The sequence below is a fragment of the Epargyreus clarus genome, unplaced genomic scaffold (assembly GCF_041222505.1).
Source record: "Epargyreus clarus isolate Ecla_fem2 unplaced genomic scaffold, WU_Ecla_fem_2.2 ptg000026l, whole genome shotgun sequence".
Classification (NCBI taxonomy): Eukaryota; Metazoa; Arthropoda; class Insecta; order Lepidoptera; family Hesperiidae; genus Epargyreus; species Epargyreus clarus.
The window spans coordinates 13,088,629-13,101,532 of NW_027332233.1; the positions used below are offsets into that span (position 1 = coordinate 13,088,629).

Sequence of the window (12,904 nt, forward strand, 5' to 3'; positions counted from 1 at the left end):
TCATTCAAACAATAGTAGATCATAATAGCAAGCTCTCAAAAGAACATTTTAATTACACTAATGGCGTACAAATGTTAATTACGATAGAGCGCGTTAATTGCTGAATTAAGACAAGATTTACAACATAAACATTGAAAATATAATTAAGGATAAACGGAAAAAAAACAAACTAATTGTTAAGTAAAAGAACTCACTTGCCATGTCAATTTATGTAATAAATATATAAATTTCTTGTAGATTTCTAGTATGTATATTGTACTCGTATGTATGTAGGTAACATTTAAGTAAAATTAAATTAAAATATGATTTAAATCCTAACTATTGAGTGAAATTATCGCCCTTAAAATACTCTTGTTTATCTCTTAAAATTTGGAAACCAATAAATGATGTTCCTCAGTATATTGTCTATGGTGGAAGCGTAAACAGTGGTGGCAACAAATAAAGTTGTTAGCTGCAAATCGACAGTCGGGTCACGCCGGGATCAAGTGCACTTACCTGCTACACGTGAGGGAGATGTGTTGAGATGCGTGTGGAGATAAATCGGCAGTATCTTAACAATACTCACAATAATAAATAGTTTATTTCTATATTTATTACATACATACGATCAACAAAGGTTCATTCAATAAGTAAGTAGTTCGTAAGTATATTTTGTGTAAATTAATCTGACTTTTCAACAAATACAAAATTTACATATTTTCCCAATAAGAGTTTTGTATAATTTTGGGAAAGTTTTTCAATGTGTTCCATTTATATCCATTATCCGCGTCGTTGCTTCCATTCTGCTGACGTGTAAAGTGTACAATTGCCGACACTTCCAAATAATATCAAAAGATTAAATCTCCGCATCGCACTTACAACCCCGTGTGTAGCACATCTTAAAAGAAAGCGAAGTAAAACGAAAAGGTGCGAGTGCCCCATTGAATGATAACTGCGGGGCTTTGTCTCCTGCGTCCGACTGACGAATCGAATTAAAAGGCTTATTGTGTCTACGTGACAGCTCCTCAGCCCCTCAACTCTGAGGAGTTTGTTTCAACCAAACTAAAATATTACAGGCCATTCACTAGATCCACCCCACTAGGGGAAATCTACTTGAATTTGTACTCAATTTTTAACAGGGACCGTTAATTAAGAGTTTCTCTTTATTGGCGAGGCAGCCTTAATGCGTTAATTGTCGAAATGCAATCTCGGAGCGGCTTTTTATCATTCGAACCCAATTTTTGCCTCCGATTTTATGGAATGATTAATGAATTTTAATAAGTGTCGCTCTCAATTAGTGAATTATGAATTTATTTTGTTATTGTTTTCTGCTATGGGAGCGAATTGTTTTCATTTGATTTTTCGTACCTATTGAATATATAATACCACGCATCTGTACACATATATTTCCACATTAAATGATCGAACTTTGCTGGATATCTTGAAGTTAATTTACACCAATACATATTTAGATGCATAATAGATTCTCCTTCATCATTATGCAATGTGGTAGACTTTGTGGTATTACATCCACGCAATCAGCACGACTTCTCCTTAATATGTATGCAATCTTTATCATTGTTCTATTACAAACCACGCTAACAGCACAATTTCTTTAGTTACCATTAAAACAATATTTTAATTATTTATTTTGTTCCAGGCCTCCTTACGACTACGTGTACCATCGCCTTCTGACCAAATAGACCAAGGTACGTTGTAATACAAATTACTTTAAGAGATATTATACAGAATATTTTTGTCTACCATCGTAAATATAAAAAATGCTCAGAAAATATCAAACAGCAAACCTTTAAAAATATCAAAAATAAACTCACTACATCCCCAAAAATCCCTAATAACTCTCATAAATCCCGTACCTACCATCATTTGTCGGTCGGACGGTCGACTGAAAAAACGCACTTCCCTTGTACAACATGTCTTAATTATTCATTACATCCCGCGACGTTTCTTCGAGACGCCGCGACGGCCAAAAAACCATAAAATTATATAGATACTCAAACGAACACGCACATTAATGAGGGCCGTGCAATATTTATACACAAGCTACCCTAATTGCTGGGGTGGAGAGTGGAAAAAATGGGCAATTTCACGTAATGTAATATGTATATTTAAGGCGGCATTCCCGAACCCGGCGTTGGAACGTCGCGGCGATACTTATTTCACGAAATCACTTCAAGTGTTCGGTGGACGTTCGCTCGGAATCGGCTCTACATCCTTAATTAATTCCTCATCAACCCTTTATTGTCCCACTACTGGGCATAGGTTTTGTCTCAGAATGAGAAGGTAAAGTGGTAAGCACTTGACAAATACAGTATGGTAGAATTCATACACTTTTCAAATTATATTTAACCGTCTGGCATGTAGGTTTGCGCATCATTTGATTTCACATATTTTTGTACACCATAACTAAACGTCAAATGGCACTAGTAGTAGTGTAGTGAAATCCCAGCATTGGGGCACAAAAGGGTTGTAACAAAATGTAAATATTTCACAAATATTACTATACTACATGTTTGACAAGTAATAATATTCGATTTCTACCCTAACTGTTATTAATCCATGTTTAATTATATTTTTAGTGAAACTCACTTTAGAAAAAATATTAATAACTTTCAGAGTGCGTAGTAGAGCAACCTTTCAATCGTTCATAAGACGAAAGTAGCCGGGATTTTTATTTTTTCAATATGTTTAGGTGCTCAGCTCGCTCCCCTCGCCGCCACAATTTCCTCTTGACGGAAACCCTCAATCTAATGATACGCCTCCGTTAAAAAACACAAGGAAATTTAATAACGCCACAAGCCCACCGACTAGGAGAGAAAACAAAGAAAATTTAATTTCGACGATTCCCACATGCTCGATATCGTTGAGAAGTTACGCCCTTGGTTCTCCCCGCGAAAATTAAAAATTGACGCAGGTCTTTTGGCCTCTCAAGTCACAGAAATATATAAACATGCATAAAAGGTATGCATAAAAGGAAAATAAGGTTAAATAAAATTAATAGGACCATTCCATAATTCCCTATATTTTATATTTAGTTTAGTTAATCAAAGTGTGATTAGAACATTCTACACACACAATTAACAATATAATAATCAAGGTGCAAAAGATAATCACTGCCGTATTTACTTCCATACAATATTTCCACTCTAACAATAAAGCGAGTAGGAAAACGGGAAAAATCAACAAGCAGCACGACGGAAATCTGCATATCACGTTACGGGGACGTTTACCCTACAGTAATTATCCGGTACGAAGCTTTAACACATTTCAAAGGTAAGCAAATTAGTTCCGCACTTAATGATCCGACAAAGGGCGTAAATCTTTTTAAAAGGCTCACCCAAAGTGTTTCCTTTTTGTAGCGTACGTAAACAGTGAGTAAAAAAATATTTGCATAAGCCCGCTCGCATATGCAAATCGAGCGGCCCGTACGTGGAAAGGCGGTGAAAATTGTATCAAATTGTTCCAACGACACGTAGGCTTTGCCGGCAATTTGTCAAGCGAGCAATAATTATTTCGAGCTCCCGCCCCGCTGCGAATTAGGCACACGGTGGCTTGTACGGGGAATTTTAAAGAGGTGCCTTCGATATTTTTGGTATAATAAACGTTCGTGCGAAAATAAGGCTGCTTGAACGCCTAGAACTATAATAAAAGCAAATTATCAAACCTTTCTAACCATCGCCAAAATTGAGTGGTAAATAATATGAATAGAGCTAAGTTCGTCCTTTCTGTATCCTAAATTAAGGAGATTACAGTGGGGAAAAATCAATAAAAATAAATAATAAAGCTGTGAATTCTTCACTTAGTAATGAGATCCATTAGCAAAAGTTCTGACGCTTTTCAATTTCTTGCCTCAGACTGTTTGAATCCAAAATTACTTCAGCTTTATACTTTGTCGTTATTTTTAGAGAATGATAAGGTTAGTTATTTATTAATTTACATGATTCAATTTGGTTTTAGAACTATATGAGTCAAAATAAATATAAAGCCGTTTTCCATGTTAAATAAATGAATGGATAATCCATTATCTGTAAAAGCTACCAAAAAAAACGCGGTGCCGCAGACTTCGTTGTGTCGGCCGATTTTATTTTATTTTATTGGCGCCCGGCGAGGCTTTGTTTAACGTAAACATTGGCCGACACCGACGGACAATTTCCCACGCTTTCAATAAAAATAAACTGCGCAAATCGTCGAACGAAGGTCTCGTTAAGCCCGGCTGGTGTGGGCCGCTGAAAAATGTTATACACCACCTGTGGCGCGTAATCGTATGCGTTTATCTCTGCCGGGACCGCGTGCAACGGACCCACTCTGTGCGTACATGGATCTAGAATCTCAACATATTCATATGTAACATATATAACTAGAATAATAACCTTATTGATTAATTTTATTCGTGAAGTAATGAACCTGATTTACCTATAAATAACATGTGTAATTGTGTATGGAATATAATTTTGTTTAGTTATGTTATTACTATTTGCAGTTTATTATTATGATTTTAGAAAAAAAAGAACTTTTAATATTTCAACACATAAACAGTTCTACAATGAATCATACAAAATGAACTGAAAAGTTTATAATATGCTCATATACCACTGAACGCATGAAGCGTCTCATATTATTACTTAATGAAAATTTCCCATGCGTGCCACGACATTGGCATAGTGTGTCACGACTTACGAGATGTTTTGCAAGAATCTTTTCAAATTCGGAAGATCTAATTCCTAGTAACATACTCATAAACCGACTTTGCAGAGACACGGGCTTGTAAAAACTCGTAAATTATGACGTACAAAAATTGTAGACATTAACTCACAATATCGTAACAAAACTCGTAGCACCATCTAGTCCGCACAGTTCCCTATCCCAACATCCTCGTTGGCACGTACGGGACGCGTGCATCCGTCCAGTTCCACACCGATAGCTCGAATTTATGCGGCGGTCGGCATTCAGGCAATTATCATTCACGCAATCACCGGACACTCGCCGGTGCTCCGTACACGCCCGTGCCGGCACCCAGCCAATTAACACGCCCATTGCAACCCACTCAATTGCGTGAACCGATTTATTGGATAAATTCACGTCCCTCCTAAAAATCAAAAGAAAGGAAAATAACTCCAATAGGTGGATTTGAGATTGTCTCTAAATGTTGGGCTCTTCGACGAATTACTGGTTTATAAACCAACTTCATTAATATCATAAACACCTCACTTATACGCTAAATAAATCACCAAAATTACATACGATGAAATCTCCCAAGAAATATTCGTGTAAATCTCAGTGTATTATGCTAAACTTCCTTACTTTGTAGCCACAAAATTTTCCCACGGTTATGAGGTCTTAATAGTGAACCACCGACCTTTATGAAGTCGGGCGGACACAATAACGATAAAGGTGAGCACAAAATCCGGACAATAAACTCGGCAAAAAAGCTGAACGAGGGCTAGTGCGGGGAAATAGTTCGTGAAATTTCAAAGGGTCCTGTTGAGGGTACACTACACGAGCCGTGTCCCGCGCCTTACGGGACACTTTACGACGGTCCTCTCAGTAAACCTGCCCATTATGTTGGGTTAAAAGATCGTACCATTCCTGATATAAAGATGCCGAGAGCTAAGATTTGTTGCCGGTTTATGGATGTAGAAGGGTTGTTGGATGCAGCGGAGGGTAATATGATCATGTCGAGTGGCGAGGTCGTATCATTTTCAGAAGTCAACATTGCGAAAATGATGGAGGGATTTTAAGGACTTCAGGGGAACCTCGAATGGTTTACAGAATCGTTGCTATTTTATTTGCGTGAAGTACTGTTACGTCATAGCTAACTCTATCGTAGATTTATTTTATTTCATTTTAATAGGAATTTGATTGAGTAAAGTAACGAAAAAAATACTTTTGATTTTTTATATCAATGCTCAAAAATCTCTATAAGTCCATTTGAAGGTATAACTTCAGGTGTACCATAACCACCTTATTTGTCTTACTTCTTTGGACATTTTTGTAAATCAAACTTATTCAAGGCGTTCCAACTTAGTCATCATTTATTATCAATTGTAAATAAAATTCCTACGAGGAGACGTTTATTCCTTTATAAGCTTCTACATTATCCACTACTTGTCAACTCTTAATAACCATGAAAAATATATTTGCAACAAAATACTATAATGCCTTGGAGAGTTAAATGAAAATTTTCAACAACTTATTAGCACGCAAATACTACATCAGTGAGGACCGTTGGCTAATTGCGAATTGCAGTCCGGTGCAAACAGAAGCAAGGCACTTACGGGCGCTCGCTACGGCCGGTAAACAGCACTACGGTAAACAGTTGCGCTGTCGCTTTCATGTGCCATCTGCACTTCCTTTAGGAAATAGAACTATCCTAACACATACTAAGAAATACATTTCTGTTTGAATTATGCTTAATCATTTCTGACTTTCTGATTAAGTTAATAGCTCTACACTAAGTAATTTAAAGTATACTTTAATAATTACTCAATGATTATTTGGTTTTACTGCTACTTTACTTTTGTTATTTCATTGTTTAGTAACTTATCACAAAAATAACTACAATGAGCAAATTGGAATAAAAAGATTATTATTCTTCTTAAACCGTACTAGTAATTGCTTCTTAACTAGTTACGCAATGTTTTCGACTTTCTTTCCTTATTGAACAAAAATTTGTCATAAATTACGATTAGTACGAGTATATTTCTTTAATTTATCATTTATCTTAATAGATAGATTACATATAAATTTTATTAGACATTCTTTGTCTTCACCGTCCTTTTAGGAGTCAACACGTTATGTCAAATATACCGTACATTGCAACAAATATGCAACTCAGAAATTCTCAAATATTATCGTGATACACGTATGCCAGATTAGGTTGGAGGTGCGACGTCTGCGGCTAATTGTACACGATCGTGAGTCCAGCGCAAACAAGGAGTGTTTAGGTGTTTGCAGTGGCCCTTACCTGAAGCACTATTTGCTTTGCCTATTCAGGTGAACAGATTTTATTTCTAGCAAGTGTTCCCTTATTTAACCCCTCAGGGGATGAATTTCTAAAAAGCTTTTATAGCCCTAATCTACGTTATTTAATTACATTGTACCAAAAACTTCGTAGTGTAAAGTTACCAATTGCAATCGCCTGTGAATTTTTGTAGTGACACTTATTAACGGCGTAAATCAATTTCGTTTTTTAACCTCTAAGGAGTCAATAATAAATTTTGTTACGAATGAGGAATAAAAGAAATTCAAATAGTGATAAAAAATAATATGAGAATTGAAAATAATAAGCTGTGTAAAAGTATATATGTTATTCAAAGTATTCTAAATATTAATAAAACAATTAATAATATAAAGATTAATATAAAGAACCAAATAAAGATAAAATTTTAATTTGACACCAAAAAGTTCTTTTTAGCTAGTTTAGTCTATTTATTTCCCTCGTCACTGGAATATCTACTTAAACATATTTTCGTCTAGTTTACTCTAAACGGTTTTTGAGGCAACTATTGCGGTCAGAGCATGCGACACGTCTCGCCGGTCAATCCTTTTGACGCCCGACCTGTAAACTACCCCTTTGAGCTTGGAACCACCGCAAACGTTTGTACACACCTTTAAATGGAAGGTGATATTAAATTTACAACGTAGATTCTACTGGATAACTTGAATATTAGTTTAATAAGGTTCATTTACAATGAATTATAATGCCAGTGAAGGAGCTTGAAAGCGTATTTTTATAAATTAGAGTTAGTAGTACACAAGTATTCAGTCCATTTGATGGTAATTTGCCACTGCCAACCGTGCCATCCCTAGCACCAGTTATTAATTTCAAATAGGATTGACTCCCTGAGGTAGGGCATTAATTGCTACCTATGAACACCAACTGAGCAAGCATCGTATAAGTGTGTTTTCTTTTTATATTAGTACCTAACTAAACTTTCTGAACAACTGATGCACCGAAAAACCAAGTTCAGCCAAAATTTGGAATAATCTTGATTAAGGAATTGTAGCAGAATCTCTAACTTTATGCAGAATAATTACAAACTCAAAACTAAAACATACTTGTAATACGAGTATTTTATGTGAAAAGTATTTAAAAGCGAGTTAGCCAATTACGAGCACCGAAAACATTTTCCGTTGAAAAGAAATTATTTCGGTTGCGGTTAGAATCTTTCCGACACGTTTGGGCGAGAAATGCTTTCAACCTGCGAACTAGCCCTTTGATCTCGCACCTACTAACCGCAAATGTTTGTGAATGTCTAACGGATTGCCATTCCAAGAATAACTATACGATATGGAGCGAAAATAAATGTTTCAGTGGTGCCATTTTACAAAGCAGACATAATGTTTGTAATTAATTTACGCGATCTAAAATATTATAACGAAATGATTAACCATTTCTAAAACTAGATTAAAGCAAGGTTACAATAAAATATTACATATTAGTTGAAACATAATTATTATAATCGATGTTTTTTACATTTACAACAAAAAACGTATCAGACTTATCCAAGAAGAAAAGAACTCATCACAAATATAATATTTACAAAATTAATAGTTAAATAAAACCTTGAAATAATCGATTACTTTACAAAATCACCTCTACATCTTCTATTGCTCATACAGCTATTCATTACCAGGTATATAAAAGGTAAGAAATCCTAATTAGGAAAGTAGATGTAAAGACAAACGACTACATAATATGTGCTTTCAAAACACACGCTTAGTGCCAAAACATTTCAAAACGTCATCCACAAAGAAAACATGAGGCCCAAAGCTCGATTTACAACTGAAATAAAAATTAAATTCGCGAAAGCCACTAAATATGTATTAGAATCAAAGCAAACGGGATGAGTTGGGAGTTGGCTCGTCCGGAGCGGTCTCACAAAATATGCACTGCGGCGGCGTTTCCGAACGTACCTCTGCATATTACATGAACCAACTTTAACGGATTTCTTCAATATTTCAGCGTGGGAAATTCTTTGTCTGATATTTCTAGCGATTTTTTCTACGCTTTGCATTGCTGAGAGTTTTCGAGGAGGTATGCACTCGGCTGCTAATCTTCAGCGAATAATAAAGGAACAGTGTTTTTTATAAAGTCTTTTAAAATATGTGTGTATTGTCTGTGAGTTGTAAATGAACCTTTTTTTTTTTTGAACTAATTTTATCATTTAATTTTAATATTTTTTTTGGCATTAATTGATCAGGTATTAATTTTTCTAACAGACATTGTTTTGTAAAAGTGTACCACTTTTATATAAATAAAGCTTATTAAGGGTGGCAATAACTTTTAATTCATAAACGCTTATTATTTAAGTTTTATTAATATTTCCTTTCACCTGCCATTACGTTTCTGCACGTAGTATGAAACCCCTCGCATTGTATGAACGCACTCGCATGAAATCGTATAAACACAATTTCTAAACTCTACCACAGACGAATTGGTTTGGTATCGTAACCACTAAATAGCTTGCAGTGATTCTATTTTTCCTGGCCCCAACACTACTTTTGTACTTTTGAACAGAATACAACAGCTTAAGCCTACTACCATATTTTAAATAGGTATGGTCTAGTAACATCGCGGTTAAATCACAATTCAACTGCACAATTATACCTCTCTAAACCATTACACTGTGCGCAATCACTATCACATATACTCGTACAACACCACATACAATGACGAGATTGCACTTGAGACTTAATTTCATTTCCTAATACACGCTGCTCCTATTTGCACACCATCCATCCGTGTTTGCGTACAACCGCATTCATTTCGCTCAACAGACGCTCCATATTTTCCTTTTGTCTAGACGAAATCTTAGCGAATATTTAAGTAGTTTAATTTCAGCGCTACACTCTTAAGGGACCGCGCGACCTGCGTGCCGTGTGCGACACATGCGAAGGCTTTCGACGTTTATTCAGTTTCTCATTATCTGACTGACTTATTTCTCATTTTCTAAGTCATTAGTATCAACATCAAGAAATCAGTAAATGATGAACAGAGACCGTGATTACATCAGAATTTAATTGCGTTAAACCGGCCTCGTTATTTGTGTAATGCGCGGACGCATAAATCTTTTAAAGGTGGTTCTTAAAAACATTTTCTATTTACCAAAGTCTTTTTGATTATCGTTACTTGGAAGTTCGCTGTTTATTATATTTAAAACGACACTTACAAAGAGAATATAGCCAATTTTTTTATTTCAATATCACTACTGAAATGCATAGCGAAAAATCAAAGCCTTCCCTTACAACTTTTCTTTGATTGTCATGTGTATAACGTTAAAACTACGTCCCAATTTACTTAAACTACAAATTGGGTAGTCAAACCACAACTTGTTCATAACGAACTATATTTTCGTTACAATTTGGTGCCGACGAAACAAGGAAATTCAACAATTGCGAGTATGGGGAGGCGATATCTTCAAATTGCTCATGTAAGACGAAATTAACCCTCGGCCACATTAACACAGATAAGTCGGCGAGCTCATTTGCGAGCCTTCCGGCTGGCGCTCGTTACATCTTGATATTCTTTACCCCTTCACCGATACCGCACCACACGAGCAATAAATGGCGCGGAAGAGCCCGCTATCGCCCGACCCGATATCTTCCATCCGAATTAATTTCAGAACGCTCGAGAAACGAACTTAGTTCGCGGACTTGTTATTTCTACGTGCAACCGAGCGAGAGCACGCGAGTTCTAATCGCGAAGAGTTGCCAGATAAAACGGCGACCCGTAATTACCATAACGCCTTTCGAAGATATGTGGAGAATCTTAATGGTACGGTGGCTTCGTAAATAATGGGCTCTTATGGGAAAGTTGGTAAGAGCACTGTTTCGAATGTAATTTTAAGGGCGTCCCCGTCTCACGTGCTTTTAGAATAATGCGCTAAATACGGAAGTGGAACATTAATGATGGCGTTTGTTTTACCGTTACGTTTTAAATTATTAGGTACCTCATGTGGTTTACAATTTCCCAAACATGTATGTGAATTGTTTTCCTCTCTTCCCTTCAGTTATTTTTAATATTTATTAAAATATATGTAAAGTAATAAAATATTCATACGAATTGTTCGTTATTTATCGGTGATCTTTTTCATCGTGAAAACAAATTTCAAAATAATAAAAGCAATTTGCAAGCTAAGCAACCAACGAGCATTTACTGTGGGAGTATATTTATCAACGGTATAACTACATTAAACCAAGATGCAGCGATGTCAGACTAAAGCAGTTATTCATAAATTACGGCAATCTTTGAATTATGCTCGCCGTACACCGCCGTCTTTCCGTGTCTTTTACACTACGGGTAATTAACAACCGCGACTGCTCGTTATCTCCCAAAGGGTGAGATAAAAGCAATTGCAATATAATAAAACCGCAATTCCAACGAACAAAAAGTATGAAAGCAAACTAAAACATTAATCTGAAACTCAAACACCGAACACTAACGCAAATAGTTTCATGGTCACAATCTGTATTACAGTATTAGCTTTCCGCAAACATTCGTGCAGCTGCATTGTTCCATTCAAAACTCCTCCAACTGCTCACTGAATACATTTTAAAACGTCTCGGGTTATTCAGGAAACGATATGTACCTGCGCCTTAGTACAATGAACATGTTCCCGACGTTACAGCCGCTGTAAATTAGGCACCAAAAACGGTCTCATTTTCCACTCGAGTGCTGCGGCTAATATTGTCTCGCTCTTGAAATATGCAGTCTTACCTGCGGCAGCCGGCGAATGCACTGTAATTGTTGAATATACTGCATCGTTTAATCCCAGCTACATCTTCGGGAATGTTCGAGAATGCAGCCAAGATTTGCAGGCAGTCTGCGGCTATGAGACTTGGCCTCGGGCCTGGCGCTGGTTTAATAGCCGGCTTAGCTTCACCCCGGATTTCTTGATGCCTCGTATTAACTATAACAAGGCCACAGAATCTTAGTAGTCTCAAATACTTGCAAATAAACATCTTATAACATTAACACGTAGAAAATCTTTTTTAAGTTGTAACACCCTCGGAACTTCGTACAAACTCCGAACTCGCTACTGTAAACAGCCGTCAGGCGTCGTCGGTGAGATTGCAAAAATGTAAAAGAGCTAATGTTTGCTCACCTTAAACCCCTTCCCGACCCCACGTCCCAGCGTGACGAGCCGGATAAAAGGCTTTAATACACCCTCATCCCTTATTACGAAACTTGAAAAAGACAACAATATAGATCCAATGTGTCGCGGGCGCGGGCAATCATACGCGCATCAAAGGTGGCGCGCCGGCGCTACCCAAGTGTGGAGATGCCTCCAGCATCGTTTTGTATTATCATTCTGTATGGAAATGCCGAGTCAAAGGGCTACACGCGTTATGAGATCTGAAACAATACGGATTGTTACAATCCCGTTTCCTTCGTATGTGAGGAAATGGTATTTGAATGTTTAATGAGAGTCCTCGCTTGTGTATAATAAATTCGAGTTCGTCGAGTATCTATCGCGACATTGCGCTGCTTACTATTTGTAGTAAAGTTGTTCTTTGTTCTCACTTGTTAAGTATCAAAGGTTTGACAAAGATGAAGTTTCATTTTGTTGTCATTAAATTTATTCTCAACAAGTCTTTTTGTTTTTAATATTCGTATACAACATAATACATATTTACTCTTCGTTTATACATCTATTAATATATTAGGTGGCATATAAAAGCAGACCTTAAGGATTCTATGGATGTTTTTGGGAAAACTATTAGCAAGCAAAACTACTAACTAGTACAAAAAGCTAAAGCGAAATACAAAAATACAATTTAATATACTTAAGAAGAAATCCCTTGTGAAGGTACACAAAAAATCCAGTTCCACACATATGTGACCTAAAACACATCAACCAGTCATTACCGCCCTCTGAAAAATCTCGGAAGCTGCTTTGCA

General features: G+C 36.4%; 1 protein-coding gene across 4 annotated transcripts in view; it reads left to right on the top strand.

The window, feature by feature from the left end:
* The window catches only part of LOC140753108 (uncharacterized), a 251,251-nt gene that overhangs the window by 140,059 nt on the left and 98,288 nt on the right, over positions 1-12,904 (top strand). For all 4 annotated transcript variants that reach the window (XM_073087490.1, XM_073087493.1, XM_073087491.1 and 1 more), the window contains one exon: positions 1,640-1,688. In XM_073087490.1, coding sequence (XP_072943591.1) covers positions 1,640-1,688 — 49 coding nt within the window. The remainder of the gene's footprint in view (positions 1-1,639; positions 1,689-12,904) is intronic.